The 21494-nt window shown below is 45.1% G+C and overlaps 1 protein-coding gene, 1 long non-coding RNA gene and 1 pseudogene across 9 annotated transcripts in view; 2 read left to right on the plus strand and 1 right to left on the minus strand.

The window, feature by feature from the left end:
- LOC119468451 overlaps positions 1-7522 on the plus strand; it is a 10917-nt gene extending 3395 nt beyond the window's left edge. The window contains exon 2 of the long non-coding RNA XR_005197131.1: positions 7462-7522. This is a non-coding gene — a long non-coding RNA (uncharacterized LOC119468451). The remainder of the gene's footprint in view (positions 1-7461) is intronic.
- Positions 1-17909, minus strand: part of CIT (citron rho-interacting serine/threonine kinase) — a 193793-nt gene extending 175884 nt beyond the window's left edge. For 3 of the 8 annotated variants that reach the window (XM_017510218.2, XM_017510212.2, XM_017510211.2), the window contains exons 1-2: positions 17787-17909; positions 10204-10345 (exon numbers count right to left, since the gene is read on the minus strand). In XM_017510218.2, the coding sequence (XP_017365707.1) occupies positions 10204-10345; positions 17787-17882 (238 nt within the window). In that variant the 5' untranslated portion in view covers positions 17883-17909. The remainder of the gene's footprint in view (positions 1-10203; positions 10346-17786) is intronic. The other 5 variants (XM_017510214.2, XM_037731950.1, XM_017510219.2 and 2 more) reach the window with 3 other exon arrangements.
- Positions 17910-19189: 1280 nt separating this feature from the next.
- The window catches only part of LOC108290402, an 84285-nt pseudogene continuing 81980 nt past the window's right edge, over positions 19190-21494 (plus strand).

Raw genomic sequence — 21494 nt, forward strand, 5'->3', positions numbered from 1 at the left:
AATAAAAAAAAAAAAAAAAAAAAAAAAAAAAAAAGAGTAGGGGGCAGAAGGGCTTAGTGCTCAGAGAACCAAATGGGGCCCTGACATTTGCTCTGCAGGGCTGACATGCCACAAATCTGAATGGATTTGCAACCATCTTTTTCTTTTCCTTTTTTTTTGTTTGTTTGACACAGAGTCTCGTTCTAACACCAGGCTGGAGTGCAGTGGCATGATCTCAGTTCACTGCATCGTCTGTTTCCTGGGTTCAAGCAATTCTCCTGCCTCAGCCTCCCAAGTAGCTGGGACTGCAGGCACATGCCGCCACACCTGACCAATTTTTTGTTTTTAGTAGAGACAGGGTTTCACTATGTTGGCCAGGATGGTCTTGATCTCTCGACCTCGTGATCCGCCCACCTCAGTCTCACAAAGTGCTAGGATTACAGTTGTGGGCCACCACACCCAGCCGTGACTATCTTTTTCTTACTCTTACCATACCGTCTTAATCTTTTTCCAAGTCTAATCTTTCAGTCGGATATACTCAACATATGAAGTATGGACTAAATGGACAGTGGGTTTGGAATCTAACATGTTTATTAACACTCTAGAGACACTGATCTGGGACATCGTTAGATGTGCAATGACTCTAATGACTTGCAGGAATGAAGGGGAGCAGCAGTGGCTGACCCAAAAATTTAATTGTGCACATTACAAGGGAACAGCATCATACACAGGCATTATACACCAAAAGCAGGCAAGCAACGCTTATAATCAAAATTACCCTGGAGTATCCAACAGAAAGATGCCACACTGAAGACCAAGAGACTGTCTTAAAATCCCAAACACACACTGGAATCTTCTAGGAACTGGAAGGGATGGCCATGTCAACGGCTGGGCAGAAGATAAGCTTAGGAGCTATATTCTGAATCAACTCAGCCCTGCAAGTGGCTCACACAATGACACTGACTTGGTCCATCAAAGGGAAAAGCCATTTCATACCAATAGTCAATGTCAATGAGTGGCATTTTAATGAGTTGGCCAATGTAATTTTTTTCTTTTTTTTTTTTGAGACGTAGTCTGGCTCCGTTGCCTAGGCTGGAGTGCAGTGGCGTGATCTTGGCTCATCACAACCTCCACCTCCCAGGTTCAAGCAATTCTCCTGCCTCAGCCTCCTAAATAGCTGGGATCACAGGTACGCACCACCATGCCCAGCTAATTTTTGTATATTTAATAGAGACAGGACTTCACCATGTTGGCCAGGCTGGTCTTGAACTCCTGACCTCGTGATCCGCCTGCCTTGGCCTCCCAAAGTGCTGGAATTACGGGCGTGAGCCACTGCGCCCAGACTTTTTTTTTTAAGAGACATGACTGGTCAGGCGCGGTGGCTCTCTGGAATCCAGCACTTTGGGAGGCCAAGTGGAGTGCATCCCCTGCTATTGCCCTTCCTTTGTTGCATGGGTGGAGTTGAAATCTCCTGGGTCAAAGGCATAGATGATAAGCACCATGGTATTGAGAGTCTTCTTAGCCGCAGACCACACCTCTCACTTCAGCAGTCATCCTGAATATACCTTCCCTTGGTGCCTTGGGGAACCAGGCAAGAGTGGTGGGTAGATCTGCATGAAATCATGACCACTGTAAAAAACTAATCTAGGGCACCTGCATGGGGAATGCCATGAAGAAGCAAAAGTAAAAGCTGCACAGTGTTTTCCTTTTGCCCTGACCATGCTGTCACAAGCCCTGTCTTCCTTCCCTGTCTCTTTCCAAGTTTCTTCCAGATCGAGTATTTGAGTTTTGAATTATAATTCCCCAAAACCTTACTGGATGGAACTTGATTTTGTTTTTGCTCATACACAAAGCCAGTCTCTCCTAATTCTTTATTATGCCTTAGATTGTTTACAAAGTTGCTTACGGTGGTATCCAACTTAATAATTCTGGGTCTGTCACTGGCAACCACCAGGCATCTCAACTGTACAAGGAGACAGGCTGCATTGCTTTGCAGGCAAAACCAGGACAGTACTCTCTCTGAATTCTGAGAAGCCATTCCAAATCTCCATTTCTTTATCTAAAGGTTTTTGGATTATTAAGGTGAACAGATGAGAGGCTACATTCAAGCCTATGATTATTTAAAAAAAAAAAAAAAATGGCCAGGCTGAGTGGCTCAGGCCTGTAATCCCAGCACTTTGGGAGGCCGAGTTAGGTGGATCACCTGAGGTCAGGAGTTCAAGACCAGCCTGGCCAACATGGTGAAACCCTGTCTCTACTAAAAATACAAAAATTAGCCGGGTGTGGTGGCGCACGCCTATAATCCCAGCTACTCAGGATGCTGAGGCGTAAGAATCACTCAAACCTGGGAGGTGGAGCTTGCAGTGAGCCAAGATCACACCATTGCACTCCAGCCTGGGGAACAGAGCAAGATTCTGCATCCAAAAAACAAAAAAACTTCACAACTTCTCCCTATACCAGCTGCTTCTGTGACCCCAAAACCATCACCTCACTCTTCATCTCTGTACACTTTTAGTTACAGTATCTAAGCGCCCAGTGGGTGTCGAATATTATTGAGGTAGAGATAAGGACCCAAAGCACTGTGAAAATGCAGTCAGAGAATAACTGTCAGATAATCACCTGGACCCAGGGCCAAAAGCCAACATAGCTGGGTGTATTGCTTCCTTTTTTGGAACACGGTAATCCAATTTCTAGGAATCATCCATTCTCCATAGAAATACTTGCACGTGTGCTCAAAAAAGATGCATACAAAGATGTTCATGATGAGAACTGTTGTCACAGAAAAATAATCAGAAACCACCTAAAGTTTCATCAACAGGAAAGTTGAAACAACCTACAAGTCCGCCCATATAAAAGAACGTTAGGCACTGTTAAACAGAACAAGATGGCTCAGTCTCCATTAGAACACATATTCCTTACAGCCAGGGAGTGTTCCCTGGTTGGTTGTTTGTTTCTGGGATGGAGTCTCACTCTGTCACCCTAGCTGGAGTGCAGCGGCGTGGTCTTGGCTCACTGCAACCTCTGTCTCCAGGGTTCAGGCAATTCTCGTGCCTCAGTCTCCTGAGTAGCTGAAACTACAAGCACCCACCACACCCGGCTAATTTTTGTATTTTTAGGAGAGACCGGGTTTCATCATTTTGGTCAGGCTAGTCTCGAACTCCTGACCTCAAGTGATCCACCCACCTTGGCATCTCAAAGTGCCAGGATTACAGGTGTGAGGCATCACACCTGGCCACCTTGGGGTATGTTTATAAATTTCCACAATAAATATTTTTAAGGCACACACACACACACACACACAATTGGAATATTATACACCAATCTGTTCACAGTGATTGTCCCAGGTAAGATTTTGAAGGATTTTTTCCTCACTACATATGTGATGGGCTATAATCTAAATGTTTGTGCCCCTCGCCCCCACAAAATTCACATGTCAAAATATAATTCCCAGTGTGATACTATTAAGAGGTAGGACTTTTAGGGGCTGGGCAAAATAGCTCATGCCTGTAATCCCAGCATTTTGGGTGAATCACTTGAGGTCAGGAGTTCAAGACCAGCCTGGCCAACATGGTGAAACCCTGACTCTACTAAAAATACAAAACAAATTAGCCGGGTGTGGTGGCAGGCACCTATAATCCCAGCTACTTGGGAGGCTGAGGCAAGAGAATCACTTGAACCTGGGAGGCAGAGGTTGCAGTGAGCCAAGATAGTGCCATTGCACTCCAACCTGGGTGACAGAGCAAGATTCTGTGTCAAAAAAAAAAGAGGTAGGACTTTTAGGGAAGTGATTAAATCAAGAGGACTCCATCCCCATGAATGTGATTAATCCCCTTATAAAAGAGGCTGACATTGGGTCAGGCACAGTGGCTCATGCCTGTAATCCCAGCACTTTGGGAGGCTGAGGTGGGCAGATCATGAGGTCAGGAGTTAGAGACCAGCCGGACCAGCATTGTGAAACCCTGTCTCTACTAAAATTACAAAAATGGGCCGGGCACAGTGGCACGCACCTATAGTCCCAGCTACTCTGGCAGCTAAGGCAAGAGAATCACTTGGACCTGGGAGGCAGAGGTTGCAGTGAGCCAAGATCGTACCACTGCACGCCGGCCTAGGTGACAGAATGAGATTTTAGCTCAAAAAAAAAAAAAAAAAAAAGAGGCTGAGATTATCCTTAGCAAACTAATGCAAGAACAAAAAATCAAATACTGCATGTTCTCATGTATAAGTGGAGCTAAAGGATGAGAACACAGGACACAAAGAAAGGAACAACAGACACGGGCCTACTTGAGGATGGAGGGTGGGAGGAGGGAGACAATCAGAAAAAAATAACTATTGGTAACTAGGCTTAGCACCTTCGTGACAAAATAATCTGTAATAAACCCCCATGACAAGTTTACCTATATAACAAACCTGTACTTGTACCCCTGAACGTAAAAGTTTTAAACATAAAGAAAAAAGGCTGAAGGGATCACATGTGCCCCTTCTGCCAGGTGAAGATGAAGCAAGAAGACACCATCTTTGAAGTAGAGAGCCATCACCAGATACCAGATTTGCGGGCACCTTGATCTTGGACTTCTCGGTCTTCACAACAGTGAGCAATCATTTTCTGTTGTTTATAAATTGCCAAGTCTAACGTATCTATTATCACAGCCCAAACAGACTCAGACATACATTTAACCTTCTATATTTAACTTTGCATTATGTATTATGTTTGCAATAAGAAAGAAAAAAAAAGGCGGGGCGTGGGGGGGCCTGGGCGCCCTGGCTCACGCCTGTAATCCCAGCACTTTGGCAGGCAGATCACGAGGCCAAGAGATTGAGACCATCCTGGCCAACATGGTGAAACCCCGTCTCCCCTAAAAATACAAAAATTAGCTGGTTGTGGTGGCACCCACCTGTAGTCCCAGCTACTTGGGAGGCTGAGGCAGAGAATTGCTTGAACCAGGAGGCAGAGGTTGCGGTGAGCCAAGATCACACCACTGCACTGTAGCCTGGCGACAGAGCAAGACTCCATCTCAAAAAAAAAAAAAAGAAAGAAAAAAAACTACTTTTCAAAAGTTATCATTTGCCCGTTAGTGCTAAAGTTGTAAATATACTGAAGGTTTTGTCTACAGCAAATATAGCTGAAAGGGTAGCAGTACAGCTACTGTCAAATTGTCAATACCAGCCCAACTTTGACAATTAGCAACACTTTTCTGTGCAGGTTTTTTTGTTGTGGTGGTGGTTTTGGTTTTTTTTTTTTTGGTGGGGGGGGCATTGTTTTGCTTTTTGAGACAGGGTCTCACTCTATCACCTAGGCTGGGGTGCAGTGGCACAATCTTGGCTCATTGCAACCCCCACCTCCCAGCTTCAAGCAGTTCTCCAGCCTCAGCCTCCCAAGTAGCTGAGACCACAGATGTGTGCCACCATGCCCCAGCTAATTTTCGTATTTTTGTACAGATAGGGTTTCGCCATGTTGCCCAGGTTGGTTTCGAACTCCTGAGCTCAAAGATCCATGCACCTCAGCCTCCCAAGGTGCTGGGATTACGGGTGTGAGCCACCGTGCCTGGCCTTTGTGCAAGTTTTAATATCACACTGCTGTTTATTTTTTACACAAATTATCTGATACTGTGCTTAATGTTTGCCATTTATTTTGTTCACTGAGCAATACACTCATTCAACAAGTATTTATCAAAGACCTAACATATGCCAGACACTGTTTTAGGCACTGGGGATGTAAGTCTAATTAAGAAAGACAAAAATCCCTTCCCTGGTTCCCAGATGCTCGTTCCCTTCCCTTCCCTCCCTTGGCCCAAGGTAGGGGTGCTTGTGCTGAGGACATCCTTCAGAGCTACACTCTGTTCCATTTTCTCTAACAGTCTCCAAAGAAAATCTCCATCCCTATGGGAAGATTCAAAAAACCTGGGCAGAAGCAGCTGATAGATCCTTCTCTACATGGAAAAGCAAAGCTTACATTCCAAAACAGACACTCAAAAATGGGGGAAAAAAACCATACCAATGTAATCACCCATTTTCAATCATGGCCTCTTAACCAGTCCCAGGAGACCTCTTCAAAAATATGAAACATTTCCCTGGAAGAGGGTTCTATTAGAAAGAATCTACATTCCACTAAACCAAGTCTCCTGATCACTGAATGGTTCTAGATAATTCACTGCTGTTAAGTAACCAGAGGACAATCTCAAGACTAATGAAGGTGCCTGCAGATGGCTCAGTAAGCTAGCCTCGTCACATAATTTCCTTCCCCTCCCACTCCCTACTTAAAAATTTAAATATTCACAAAAAGAAGGCAGGAGCTTATTCAAACAAAAACAGAATGATGAACAAATACGTCAAATACATTTTGAAGACATACAATATATTAAATGTTGCTGAGGTTCACAGTTTAGATTCCTGGATAACATTTATTGAGTGTCTGCTGTGTGCCAGGCAATATGACTAGTCTGGTCTATCCATTAACTCATTTGATCCCAACACAGTTTCATTAGATATACATTATCCCCACCAGGCACGGTGGTTCATGCCTGTAATCCCAGTACTTTGGGAGGCTGAGGCAGGTGGTTCACTTGAGATCAGGAGTTTGAGACCAGCCTGACCAACATGGTAAAACCCCATCTCTACTAAAAACAAATACAAAAACTAGCTGAGTGTGGTCGTGCACACGAGAATCACTTGAACGCGGGAGGCGGAGGTTGCAGTGAGCTGAGACTGTGCCACTGCACTCCAGCCTGGACAACAGAGCAAGACTACACCTTTTTTTTAAAAAAAAAAAAGGATATACATTATTCTTGTTTTGCAGATGAGAAAACTGAGAACAAAGTACCTGTAAAATATTGAAGGGCATTATAGTGAACATATGCTGACTTTTTTCTACTCAGTATCCCCAGCTCCTTTGCATAACCATGTGCTCCCCTATCCCATGAAGTCCTGGTAAGCACACTGCCCTGACCCATTTGGGCACTCCAACAAAACCGATCATAATACCTCACCTCCTGGCAGGCAAATGACCAAAGCAGAGCCAAGTTAGAATCTTCCCTGGGACTGTATTAATCTTGATAATGGAAGGTAACAATTAGGCAGGGTGGGGTAGCCAGTCTCCAAAAACAGTGTCCAATGCCTGTGCCTCTTGGGATGCATGCCTTTGTGTAGTTTCCTCTCAGGTGGAATCTGGGCAACTCTGGAACATGCATCAAACAATAGAGTGCAGCCAAAGAGATCCTATGTCCCTTCTAGGATACACCCTAAGAAAGCCTGGCACCTTGCCAGGCACAGTGGCTCACGCCTGTAATCCCAGCACTTTGGGAGGCCGAGGAGGGCAGATCATGAAGCCAGGAGATCAACACCATCATGGCTAACACAGTGAAACCCTGTCTCTACTAAAAATAAAAATAAAAAATTAGCCAGGCGTGGTGGCAGACGCCTGTAGTCCCAGCTACTCAGGAGGCTGAGGTAGGAGAATCACTTGAACCTGGGAGGCGGAGATTGCAGTGAGCCAAGATCATGCCACTGCACTCTAGCCTGGGCAACAGAGCAAGACTCTGTCTCAAAAAAAAAAAGAAAGAAAGAAAAAGAAAGCCTGGCAGCTCCTACTTTTGTGTTTTGGAAACTCCGAGCTGCCGTCGAGGCCGCCCTGCTAGAGAGACTGTGTAGCTCAGAGCTCAGCAAGCCTTTTCAAAAAGGGCCCAACAGGAAATATTTTGGGCTTTGAGGGTCATTTGATCTCTATCACAACTACCCAAATGTTGTTGTCGGCAGGGCACAGTGGCCCATGCCTGTAATCCAAGCATTTTGGGAGGCCAAGGTGGGAGGATTGCGTGAGACCAAGAGTTCAAGACCAGCCTAGGTAATCTCACAAGATCCCATCTCTACAAAAATTTTAAAATTAGCCATTAGTGGTGGTATGGGCCTACAGTCCTAGCTACTAAGGAGGCTGAGACAAGAGGATCGCTTGAACCCAGGAGTTGGAGGCTGCAGTAAGCTTATGATTATGCTGCTGCACTCCAGCCAGGGTCAGACCTTGTCTCTAAAAAAATAAAATGAAATAAAATGCTGTTGTAGTGTCAAAGCAACCGTAGGCACTGTACAAACAAATGGGTATGGCCATGTTCCAGTGAAACTTTGTTTACAAAATCGGCATTACAGGCTGTAGCTCCTTGACTTCTGATGTAGAGGTCACATAGAGGTGCTATCTGGACAGCAAACGCCCTGAGACTTCATGAAGAAAGAGCGAGAGGCCCAGCTGGGCCCAGCCTCCTAGCCAGGGCACCAAACACTGAGTGAGCCCTCGCAAACAGTCCAGGCCGGGAGAGCTCCAGGTGACTGCAATTCTGGCCAATGTAATACAGAGCCGAGGAATCCCCAGCTCAGTCCAATCAACCTACAGACACGTGAGAGGTAATACAATGACTTTTTTTTTTTTTCAAAGATAGAGTCTCACTCATTGCTGAGACTGGAGTGCAATGGTGGGATCTTAGCTCACTGCAACCTTCACCTCCCGGATTCAAGCGATTCTCCTGCCTCAGCCTCCAAAGTAGCTGGGATTACAGGCACCCACCACCACAATTTGCTAATGTTTGTATTTTTAGTAGAGACAGGGTTTCACCATGTTGGGCAGGCTGGTCTCAAACTCCTGACCTCAAGTAATCTGCCTGCCTCACCCTCCCAAAATGCTGGGATTACAGGCATGAGCCACCACACCCAGCCACAATGACTATTGTTTTAAGGCACTAATATTTAGGGTGGTCGGTTGCACAGCAATGTTGTACAAGGCAGGGTTTCTCAAATTCAGCACTCCTGGCATTGTGGGCTAGATAATTCTCTTATAAGGAGCTGCTTTGTGCCCTGTAGGATGTTTGGCATCATCTCCGGCCTTATCCGTTAACGGACACTAGGACATCAAAAACATCTCCAGTGGGCAAAAATCACCCACTGGTTGAAAAACACTAATGTCAGAATGCGAAACTGGGACACCAGCAGCCGACCACCCTATCACATGGAAGTCAAGCCAAGTCAGAAACAGGGTGAAGGCCAGGCCAATATATGACTTCATAGTCCCAAGGGACTTTTGCCTTCCTCAGCCCCTTCCTCCATTAAAAACAAAAAAGAATTCAAAAATTATATTTTATGGGGCCAGCACGGTGACTCACACGTGTAATCCCAAAGCTTTGGGAGGCTGAGGCAGGAAGACTGGTTGAAGCCTGGAGTTTCAGACAAGCTTGGGCAACAAAGTAAGAACCCAGATTTACCAAAAAAAATAATAATAATAAACTGGGCATGGTAAGTGAAGCTGTAGTCCCAGCCACTGAGGCAGAAGGGTTGCTTGAGCCTACAAAGTTGAAACTGCAGTGAGCCGTGATATGCCACTACACTCCAGCCTGGGGCAACAGAGCAAGACCTCGTCTCCAAAAAAAGCAAAAATTACATTTTATGCCTACATTGATATAAAGATGAATGTCATCCAGAATCATTATACATTATTATGTTCATTTTTTCCTATAATTTTAAAACAAATTAAAATTTAATTAAGTTAATTAAAACTAATTAAATTCATTAAAAGTAAATATCACAGGTCCTAAGCACCAGGCTTACTCTTCTAATAGAAAGTCAGTCCTGAGTGAGTATAAGGATGGGGCCAGGGCACATTATTGAGATTTCTGGAACCAGCCATGCCTAAAGCTAAAACTTAACTCATTCCTGGATTTCTCAGTTTCATGAGCCAGTAAATTCACTCTTTTATTCACACAGGTTCTCACTCTGTCACCCACACTAGAACGCAATGGTACAATCACAGCTCACTGAGCCTCGACCTCCTGGTTCCGGTGATCTTCCCACCTCAGCATCCTGAGCAGCTGGGACCACAGGTGCAAGCCACCACCCAGCTAATTTTTGTATTTTTTGTAGAGATGGGGTTTCACCATGTTGCCCAACTGGTCTTGAACTCCTGGGCTCAAGCGATTCACCCACCTCAGCTTCCCAAAAGTCTGAGATTATAGGTATGGGCCACTGCACCTGGCCTAAATTAAGTCTTTGAATTGAGTTTGTCACTTGCAGCCAAAAGCCCAACTCACCTGGTGTCCCAGCTACAACATGTGCAGCCTGAACTTGAACCTGGATCTGTCTTATATAGACCACAGTTCTTACCCACTACTATCAACTAACTCGTTCTGCCTCAAGCATCTTTCTAGTTTTCGCTCTCAGAACAGTTTTCAAGAAAAAGTTCCCCAAACTTACACTTCCGGACAAAGTTGCTCACATGCTTAATCTTCATCAGAGCGGGCTGACTGCACTCTTCAAAGAGAACAAAGAGGGCATCTAATATCCCTTCTCGGGAAAGAGGAGACATCTGCTGTTGAGTCATAAAGGGTGGTTTCCCCTAAAAACAGCAAACAGCAGATGGAGACACTGTCAATAATGAAAAGCTTTGATCAATAACATCCACACAGAGTAATTACAAGCCACCAACTCAACTAACTGCTCACGACATGCTAACAGCACAATTCTGTGGCTTCATTCCTTAAAGCAACGTCAACTGACAGTCATTATGGTAACACTTCTATGATTCCAGGTCTGTGGGTTTCTTTCACCAGCACCTGGGAGGAAAAACTGCACAAGCATGGCCATTAACAAGAAAAGATCCTTCGTTCCTAAGAGTCTGAGGCTAGCGAGAATATTTCCTCTGGATCCTCTGGCTCTGACATGCTTCCATGTTTCTATAATGGGAAACAATGGTTTTTCACTTCTTTCATGTGTGCCCAGGGGTTTATTCCTATAATTTCAGCTTTTTAAACACATTTGAACAACCTAGAGTATTGAGAACTGAGTGACTATCATAAAGCCAAATTTACTCATGATCTGGAGAAACAGTTACAAACTGGCAGACTGTCTCTAGCCCACAGGCATGTTTTGTTTGGCCTGTAGTGTTTAAGATAATTTGAATTATCTGCCAATATTTCAAAATCAAGAGATTCCATACAAAAAATAAAAATGGAGTCTCTGGCTTCTCTCGAAACACTGGCAGATCCAGCAACTGCCTCACCTTCCTGCCTGATGATGCTGGGCCGGAGCTGAGTAATGCTGCCCCTCCAGGAAAACAAAATTGCTACTGTATCTCAAGCAGATGTGTTTTGGCGTTCACTGCAGGTCTGACTCCATCTTCCAACTGGCCCGCTTGACTCATTTATACTCACTGCCCGGCACCCACAGACACAAGTTTGCAACCCTGGTATAGAAAAGTGATCCCATGTGCCAAGCCATGGATTGCGTGTTCTCTCTGCAAAGATGGCCTCCAGCTGTTTCTCCAATTCTGTAGGCACATGCTATTCCTTCCTTTAAGCACTAGAGTCTATTTCTCCTCCCTTTGAATCTGTTCCATCTCTGAGGCTCTCTTCAACCAAAAGAATGTAACACAAGTGACACTGTGCCAGTTCAGGGCAGTGCCTTTAAGAAGCTTGCCAGCAGCTGGGCACGGTGGCTCACACCTGTAATCCCAGCACTTTGGGAGACCCAAGCAGGTGGATTACTTGAGGTCAGGAGTTTGAAACCAGCCTGGCCAACATGGTGAAACCCCGTCTCTACTAAAATACAAAAATTAGTGTGTGTGGTAGCGGTGCCTGTAATCCCAGCTACTTGGGAGGCTGAGGCATGAGAATCACTTGAACCCAGGAGATGGAGGTTGTGGTGAGCCAAGATGGCACCACTGCACTCCAGCCTGAGTGACAGAGTGAGACTCCCTCTCAGAAAAAAAAAACAGCAGCAGCAGCTTACCACCTGCCACTTTTGGGAAGCCAGCCACCATGCAAAGATGCCTGGGCTAGACCAAGTGTCTGCAATCTATAGCCCTTGGGCCAAATCCAGCCCACAGACTTTTTATAAGATTGACTGAAACACAGCCACATCCATCATTTACATATTGTCTATGGCTACTTTTGTGCTGCCATGGCCAAGTGGAGTAGTTGCAACAGAGACTACAGGACCTGCAAAGCCTAAAGTATTTATTTATTTTCTTCTTATTTTTTTTGAAACAGAGTCTCACTCTGTCGCCTGGCTGGAGTGCAATGATGCAATCTCAGCTCACTGCAACCTCCGCCTCCCGGGTTCAAGTGATTCCCCTGCCTCTCAAGTAGCTGGGACTACAGGCACGCACCACCATGCCTACCTGATTTTTTTTTTTGCATTTTAGCAGACACGGGCTTTCACCATGTTGGCCAGGATGATCTTGATCCCCTGACCTCATGATCTACCCACCTTGGCCTCCCAAAGTGCTGGGATTACAGGCGTGAGCCACCACACCCGGCCTAAAGTATTTACTACTTACAAAGCTATGAGTCATGGGCTACACTACTGAAAGCCCTCATGGAGAAGAGAAGCCACGTGAGAAACACTAAGGTGCCCCAGCCAGCAGTCAGCACCCACATGTTCCAGTCCCAGACATAATCCCAGCTAAATGTAGTCCCACAAGTGACCCCGGCAGATATCACAGGATGGAGCAGAAGAGCCAACTAGCTGAGTCCAGACAAACCACAGAATCCTAAGAAAAAATAAATCATTGTTGCTTTAAACTTTGTGAGTGCTTTGTTACACAGCACTTGATAACAGAAACAGACTGGCTGCATTTGAATCACAAGAGAACTGGAGAATTTAAGAAAAAAAAAAGATTCTGTCGTCCAATCCCCCTCCCCCACAACCTACTGAATTAGAATTTTCCAGACTGTAGCCTAGAATCTGTTTCACTAACAAGTTCCCCAGCAGGGTGAGGTGGCTCACACCTGGAATCCCAGCACTTTGGGAGGCCAAGGTGGGAGGATCACTTGAGCCCAGGAATTCAAGGCCAGCAGTGGCAACACAGCAGACCCCATATCTCCAAAAAAAAAAAAAAAAAAATAGCCAGATGTCATGACATGATTTTGTAGTGACATGATTTTCCTAGCCACTCGTGAGGCTGAGGTAGGAGGATCACTTGAGTCCAAGAAGTCAAGGCAACAGTGAGCCAAGATCACACTGCTGCACTCCAGCCTGGGCAACAGAATGAGACCCTAGTCCCCAAGACAGTCAGACCTCAGTCAGGAAAGTCACCATATCTGTCACTTTAGTAACAGCTGCCACTAACTCAGAAAAATAAAATGCTTTGTTTCTCCTATTCTTTAAGAGTTTAGAACAACCAGAGCAGGAGTTCCCAAATATAGTACTGCTTCTTAACAAAGTTTTCAACAGCCTGCAGTGAAATGAGAAAAAAATGAACATTACATGATATCTCTTTTATAAAACTAAACGTATTCAAATTTAAAAATGGTCCTTTATTCTGAGATGATGTTCTTCCTCTTTTGTTGTTTCTTAAAATGCCCTTGATGAAATAAAAGGGCCAGAAAATAATAGCGGTTTTTTTATTTTTTATTTGTATTTTTTTTTTACATCCTCACTTGGCAAAATAAAAAGTTGAAAAACCTTTGTCTGCCCAGCAATTTGGGAATTTTTGCTGGCTGAGAGTCTGATAATCACTGACCTAAAACACGTCAAAAAATTCTGTTGAGTAGAAGCAAAAAAGACAAACCAACACTTAGTTTAGACAAACGAAACTAAGGTACTTACCTGAATGGAAAACAAAATTGCTACTGTATCTCAACCTCATTAAAATAGCACTATATGGGGAAAAAACAAACAGCGTCCTTACCTGTCACTCAAGGCAAATGATAGGTATATACTACAATTGCAATAATAGCAGGGGGAACTCAGCATTAAAAAGAGATGAACTGAGGGTTTACCCATAATTCTTCCTGTCATAATGACTAAATACAAGATATGCTTAATAAACTGACATGCACAGGCAGTGTGGCCCAACGACTATGTGGTCAGCCTTTGGAGTCGGACCAACCAAAGATGGAGTCTCATCTTAGCTCCAAGACCCAACGTGCATGATCTTGGGCAAGGCCTTACCTACCTCTATATCTGTCTATATCTGTTGTCTCCTATTTATGTATTTATTTAGAAACAGGGTCTCGCTCTGTTGCCCAGCCTGGAGTGCAGTGTCATAATCTCAGCTTACTGCAACTGGCCCCAGCAATGCTCCCATCTCAGCCTCCTGAGTAGCTGGGACTACAGGCATACGCCACCATGCCTGGCTAATTTATTTTTGGGACGGAGTCTCACTCTGTCACCAGGATAAAGTGTAGTGGCACAATCTCGGCTCACTGCAACCTCCGCCTCCCTAATTTAAGCAATTCTCCTGCCTCAGCCTCCCAAGTAGCTAGGACTACAGGCACACACCACCACACCCAGCTAATTTTTGTATTTTTAGTAGAGATGGGGTTTCGCCATGTTGGCCTGGATGGTCTTGATCTCTTGACCTTGTGATCCGCCCACCTCGGCCTCCCAGAGTGCTGGGATTACGGGTGTGCACCACCACGCCCGACCTCCTGGCTAATTTTTTGTATTTTTTGTAGAGACTGGGTTTCCCCACCATTTTGCCCAGGCTAGTCTTGAACTCTTGGACTCAAACAATCTACCTGCCTCAGCCTCCCAAATTACTGGGATTACAGGAGTGAGCCACCGCACACGTGGCCTATTGCCTCCTATTTAAAGTTTAAATAAAAATAGTCCTTACCTCTGTTATGAGGCTGAAGTGAGATATCAGAAACATGCCAGTTCCATGCCAGACACACTGGAAGCCATAGCTATTACATAATCAGCATATTAAAAGCCCTTAATAAATTGGAGATTTTTGTTTTGTTTTGTTTTGTTTTGGATACAAGGTCTTGCTCTGTCACCCAGGCTAAAGTGCAGTGACATGATCTTGGCTCACTGCCACCTCTGCCTCCCAGGCTTAAGCCTTTCAAATAGCTGGGACTACAGGTACACGCCATCACAGCCAGCTATTTTTTGTATTTAGTAGAGATGGGGGTCTCACCGTGTTGCCGGGGCTGGTCTCAAACTCCTGGTCTCAAGCAATCCACCCACCTCAGCCTCCCAAAGTGCTGGGATTATAGATATGAGCCACCACGCCCAGCAAGTTGGAGATATTTTGAAGTAACATGACAGGATAAAGGGGCTGAAAAGCGGCAGCCCTCCAGCCATCTATGGTTAGATAGACTATTCATTTGTGAAAAATATGTCAAGACTTCAAATGCTGATGGGGATGGTCCCACACAACAACCTAAGCTTTCAGTTTAGACTCTGATCCGTTTAAACACTCCATACCAATATTTTGGGGGGAAAAAAAGTTATCAAGAATACATCATTTTTCATCATCTTACAGGTATCCTACATAACTACCTTCCTAAATAAAATTACTATTAAAGAAACAGAAATTTAGTATTAATATTATAACTAATACTATTCTATGCTGAGTATTAACAATAATTAGCATCTGTTTATAAGGAATTTACCAAGAGCCAGGCAAGGTGCTAAATGCTTTATATGGACTATCTTATTTAATCCTCACAACAACCCTGTGGACTAGGAACCAACCTCTATTTTATCTTTGTTTTGTTTTAAGATGAAATCTCGCTCACTCTGTCACCCAGGTTGGAGTGCAGTGGCAGGATCTCGGCTCACTGCAACCTCTGCTTCCTGGGTTCAAGTGATTCTCCTGCTTCAGTCTCCAAAATAGCTTGGATTACAGGTGCATGCCACAACTAATTTTCTGTATTTTTAGTAGAGATGAGGTTTCACCATGTTGGCCAGGCTGGTCTCAAACTCCTGACCTCAAGTGATCCGCCCAAATGCTGGGATTACAGGTTACAGCCTCTGTTTTAGAGAACAGCAAATGGACTCAGAAAAGGTCATTGACTCACCCAAAGTCACACAGCTAACAAGTGCTGGGACTGGGATTCAATTCTAAATCTTCATGGTCTCTATCGTCCCCCTGACTTGGGAATACATAAATCAAACAAGGATTTCTACTCTACCAGTGTTCCATATACATCAGAAACAAAAGAATTAAAAATCTATTTGGAAGTAATCTTATAACATTAAGTTTTAACGCTTCTGGAGTGATGAAAACGTGTACTCGAGAGGAATGTGGGTTAAACAGGTGTGGTATTCATCAAAACTTTTTTTAAAATCTTAAAAAGTAAACATCCCTGCAATGAAAAAGAATAGGATTATACCCACTGAAATTGCAGTTTGAAAAAGCGTCTTTGACCAGGCGTGGTGACTTACACCTGTAATCCCAACACTCTGGGAGGCCAAGGCAGGCAGATCACGAGGTCAGGAGATCGAGACCATCTTGGCTAACACGGTGAAACCCCGTCTCTACTAAAAACACAAAAAATTAGCTAGGCGTGGTGGCATGTGCCTGTAGTCCCAGCTACTCAGGAGTTTGAGGCAGGAGAATTGCTTAAGCCTGGGAGGCGGAGGTTGCAGTGAGCCAAGATCGCACCACTGTACTCCAACTTGGGTGACAGTGCGAGACTCCGTCTCAAAAAAAAAAAAAAGCATCTTTGTTCATTTATTTTTCTTTCTTTAATAAAAGGACAAACTTGGCCTGGTGCAGTAGCTCATGCCTATAAACCCAACACTTTGGGAGGCTGTGACAGGTGGATCACTTGAGCCCAGGAGTTCAAGACCTGCTTGGGTAACATGATGAAACCTTATCTCTACAAAAATACAAAAATTAGCCAGGTGTGGTGGCCCGCACCTGTGGTACCAGCTACTTGGGAGGCTGAAGTGGGAGGATCCTTTGAGCCCAGGAGGTCAAGGCTGCAATGAGCCACGATTGTGCCACTGTACACCAGCCTGGACCACAGAGTGAGACCCTGTCAATCAATCAATCAAACAATGAACAAACTTTAGTACAGAAGTATAAAGTGTAAGAAATATGAAAAGATCTCCCTTCTGAGGCAAGTTCAGCTATCAACTTCCGCAGTGTCCTTTTTCCAATACAATCAGTACATATATAAAACTCCAAATAGGGCCAGGCGCTGTGGGTCATGTCTGTAATCTCAGCACTTGGAGGCAGAGGCAGGTGAATCACAAGGTCAGGAGTTTGAGACCGGCCTGACAAACATGGTGAAACCCCATCTCTACTAAAAATACAAAATTCAGCTGGGCGTGGTGGTGCACACCAATAATCCCAGATACTGAGGAGGCTGAGGCAGGAGAATCGCTTGAAAACAGGAGGCAGAGGTTGCAGTGAGCCGAGATCAGGCCACTGCACTCCAGCCTGGGCCACAGAGTGTGACTCTGTCTCAAAAAAAAATAAAACAAAACTCCAAATAGAGGGCCAGGTGCAGTGGCTCACACCTATGACACCAGTGTTTTAGGAGGCCAAGGCAGGAGGCTCACTTGATGCCAGGTGTTTGATACCTGCCTGAGCAACATAATGAGACCCCATCCCTACAGAAAATTAAAAACTTGGCCAGGCATGGTGGCACAGGCCTATAGTTAACAGAAGCCCTTGTTTCAAACAAAACAGAATTTCTCCTAAAATATTATTCTTGGTCCTATAATAAAAGCAGACAGGGCGTGGTGGCTCACGCTTGTAATCCAGCACTTTGGGAGGCCAAGGCAGGTGGATCACTTGATGCCAGGAGTTTGAGCCCAGCCTAATCAACATGGTGAAACTCCATCTCTACTAAAAAAATAAAAATACGAAAATACAAAACTTAGCCAGGCGTGGTGGCAGGTGCCTGTAGTCCCAGCTACTCTGGAGGCTGAGGCAGGAGAATTGCTTGAACCTGGGAGGCGGAGGTTGCAGTGAACCGAGATTGCACCACTGTACTCCAGCCTGAGTGACAGAGTGAGACTCTAAATAAAAGCAAAGGTGAGTGACAAGGAGGTTCCAAGGAAACACACAGGTGAGCAAAGTTGGCAGGTGTTACCTGGAAGAACAGATTCAGCCTGGAGGCCCGGCTGGCAATGGGTTCAGCAGCACCAGCATCCAAAGGATTCCGCGCTCCATATTTGAACTTCAGCATCTCCCCACTGGTACTGAAAGGATATCGGAAAAGCCAAGCGTGTCCTATGGTTTGGGCAGGAAGGGCTTGAGAGATCCTGATCACCCTCAAGATATTAGGGGCAAGGAAGTGAAAATCAGCTTCGACTCCAGTTTTAGGAAGCTCACTCTAATCATGGAGATTAAACACCAGATTTTCACTCACCGTAACAGGAGATGATACACTTATCTGACATACTCTCTTTCTTATAAATGTGTTTATTATCTCCCCCCTTAGAATGGAAGGTCCACAAGGGCAGAGATTTTTACATGGGGGCACACACACTCTAGCACATAGTAGGTGTGAATAAATAATTATTAAATGAATGACTGAAATAAGCAAACTCTATAGCTTGTTGGAAGGTGTTAAGTGCTATGGGGTAAAAAAACAAAAGCGAGCAAAATAAGGACAATGGGGGTGAGACGGTGCAATTTTTAGTGTGGTCAAAGAAGACTTCATTGAGAAGCCACCATTTGACCCAAGACTTGAAGATCTGAAATGGATGACCAGCAAGCCGTGAGGATATCTGGGGAAAGAAAGGTAACCCTGGCAAAAGAACAGCCGAGGCAAAAGCCCTGAGGAAGGACCTGGCCTCTCCAACAGTAGCAAGGAGGCCAGAGGCACTGGAGCAGAGCGAAAGAGGTGAGAGCATCAAGGAGGTGATGGGGTGGGCACGGGGTATGAAGACAAAGAAACAGAGAGGTTAAGTAAATTGCTAAGATTACGCAGGTAATAAGGAACTGGCTGACTGCACTGGACAGAATAATACAGTTAGTGCTGACAGGAGGCAGAGCTGAAGAGACACAGGACTCCGCCCGCTTTAGGGAAGGAACAAGCCTCCCGCCCCGGCACCACCCGGCGGACCGCTCGGCTCCCAAGGAGGGTGGGCGCGCGCACAGACAGCCCGGGAAGACCCTCTAGACCTCCCACAGCCCTGAAGGTGGAATCGCCGCCTTTTCCGTGGCAGAAGGGAAAGCCGGGACTGGTGTGGGTGGAGGCAGCCCTCCCCTGGCCTTGCAGAGCGGGGTGCGGTAGAATTGGGGTTGGGGGATCAGACTCACACTCAGCGGACCCCGCTGGTCTGTAATATACTCAGCCCCGCGTCTCCCGCCGCCGCGTTTGAACCTGAAGAACGGCGCAGGCGGGTCTCAGCCGCGTCTGGACCAATCAGCGTGCCCACTCCTATGATAGACGTGGGCGTCTCAGCCAGACCCCGCCCATGTCCTTAAAGGAACGGAGGAAGTGGAAGGGAGAGCCAATCAATTGTTTCTTCCTTTGACTCGCGACCAATGGGAAAGGGGGAAGGGCAAAGCCTGCAGGGCAGGTCTTGGAAGTTTGAAATTGGCGGTTACGCAGGATGCTGCGTTTGGGGACGCGGCAGTTTATCTAGGATCCCTGAGGAGGTCGCCAGGGCGCTGTCTCTTGCTCTCGGCCACCAGCGAGTGCCTGGTTTTCTTGTCTCTCTCCTGTGGCTAAAGTGGAAGTACTTGTTACCTGGGAAAACCCAGTTGTCCTCTGGTACAGCTGAGGCAACGAATCTTTTGAGCGTGACTTCAACCTGCCTTGATTACTGCATCTCCCAGCTGACTGCCCTGTAAGGAATTGGTGAAAGTCATTGAGACCATCTGAAAGGACACTTTAAAATAAATTATAGGCGAGATACTTAAACAGACACTTCACCAAAAGGGAAATCCAGATGGCCAACAAATGTATGAAAGTTGTCAACCTCTTTCATAATCAGAAAATATGAAAAATAAAGTCACAGTGAGAAACAACACACACTCAAATTCGAGAACAAAAGGATGTGACAGTGTGTGCGAAGATGTGGAGGCACACACACTTATACAGTACCCGTAGGCGTGTAAATGGATACGATCTGTTTGAAATTTGAGAAAAAAAGTTTGGCATTATTTGTTAACATTGAAGATTCATGCATTCTGTAACTATTGCTAGGAGTAGTTTCTCTACCTAACAGAAACTCCTATTTATTTATTTAAAGATGGAGTCTTGCTCTGTCTCTCACGCTGGAGTGCAGTAGCATGATCTCGGCTCACTGCAACCTCCGTCAAGCGATTCTCCTGTCTCAGCCGCCAGAGCATCTGGGACTACAGGCACCTGCCATCACGCCTGACTCATTTTTGTATTTTTAAGTAGAGAGTATTTTCACCATTTTGACCAGGCTGATAGGACCTCAAGTGATCTGCCCAAAATGCTGAGATTGCAGACCTAAGCCACCATGCCCGGCAAGAAACTCCTACTTATGTACACCAAGAGACGTGTATAAGAATACAAAATCGTGTTGGCAAAAAACTGAACGTGACACAAATGTCCGTCAGCAGTAGAAAAGACAAAATTGTATATTGCAGTGTTTTCATACAGCAATAAAAAAGAATAAACAGCAACTAGCCACAGACATAATGAGTCTCAAAATAAGGCCTAATGAAGGAAGCAAGACAATGAACATATGATTCCACTCATATAAATTCTCAAAGCCCACAAAACAAAGCAACATTGTTTAAAGAGGGGTGTATTAGGTTGCAAGTCGTTAAAAGAAATGGCAAAATCCTAAAGACAGCAAAAGTCAGAATAGTAGTGACCTGGGGTTTAGATGGAGGCCTTTCAGGGTATTGGGATGCTACTATGATCTATTTTTTTAACCTAGATACCAACAATATGGATGTAATATGGATGTGGTTTTATAATAAATTGTGTGTATATGTGTGCACTTGTGTGTGTATGTGTGTGTGTTTTATTTATATATGTAAAGTCCTTTTGATACTCTCTTAATTCTACAGTAGACAGAGCTGGAGTGTGTTCTCTCTCTTTCTCTCTCTCTCTCTCACATACACACACACACACACACACACACACAGGCGCACACTAGCACAAAATTAAAGCTACAGGCTTGCTTAATACACATTTGTTTGTTTGTTTTTTCCTTCCCCAAACATAATTTTCTTCTTGTTCCTGGGGTCAATAATAGCTACTATTTATCAAGCACCTTTAAAAAAAAAAAAAAAAGAATCTCACTGTCACCCAGGCTACAGTTCAGTGGCATAATCATGGCTCACTGCAGCTACCACCTCTCCAGGCTCAAGTGATCCTCCCACCTCAGCCCTCCCACAGGAATGTACCACCATCCCTGGCATTTTTTTTTTTTTTTTTTTGGTAGAGATGGGTCTCCCTCGTTGCCCAAGCTGGTCTCAAACTCCTGGACTCAAACAACCATCCTGCCCTGACTTCCCAAAGTGCTGGGATTACAGGTGTGAGCTATTGCGCCCAGCCCAGAAACTTCTATATTAAGGGAACAACTGGCCAGGCACAATGGCTCACAACACATTGGGAAGCCAAGCTGAGTGGATCACGAGATCACGAGGTCACAAGTTTGAGACCAGCCTGGCCAACACAGTGAAACCCCATCTCTACTAAAAATACAAAAATTAGCCGGGTGTGGTGGCAAATGTCTGTAATCCCAGCTACTCAGGAGGGTAAGGCAGGAGAACCGCTTGAACCTTGGAGGCGGAGATTGCAGTGAGCCAAAATCTCGTCACTGCACTCCAGCCTGAGTGAGAGAGTGAAACTCCATCTCAAAAA

The sequence above is a fragment of the Cebus imitator genome, unplaced genomic scaffold (genome assembly GCF_001604975.1).
Source record: "Cebus imitator isolate Cc_AM_T3 unplaced genomic scaffold, Cebus_imitator-1.0 Scaffold434, whole genome shotgun sequence".
In the NCBI taxonomy this organism is placed as follows: domain Eukaryota; kingdom Metazoa; phylum Chordata; class Mammalia; order Primates; family Cebidae; genus Cebus; species Cebus imitator.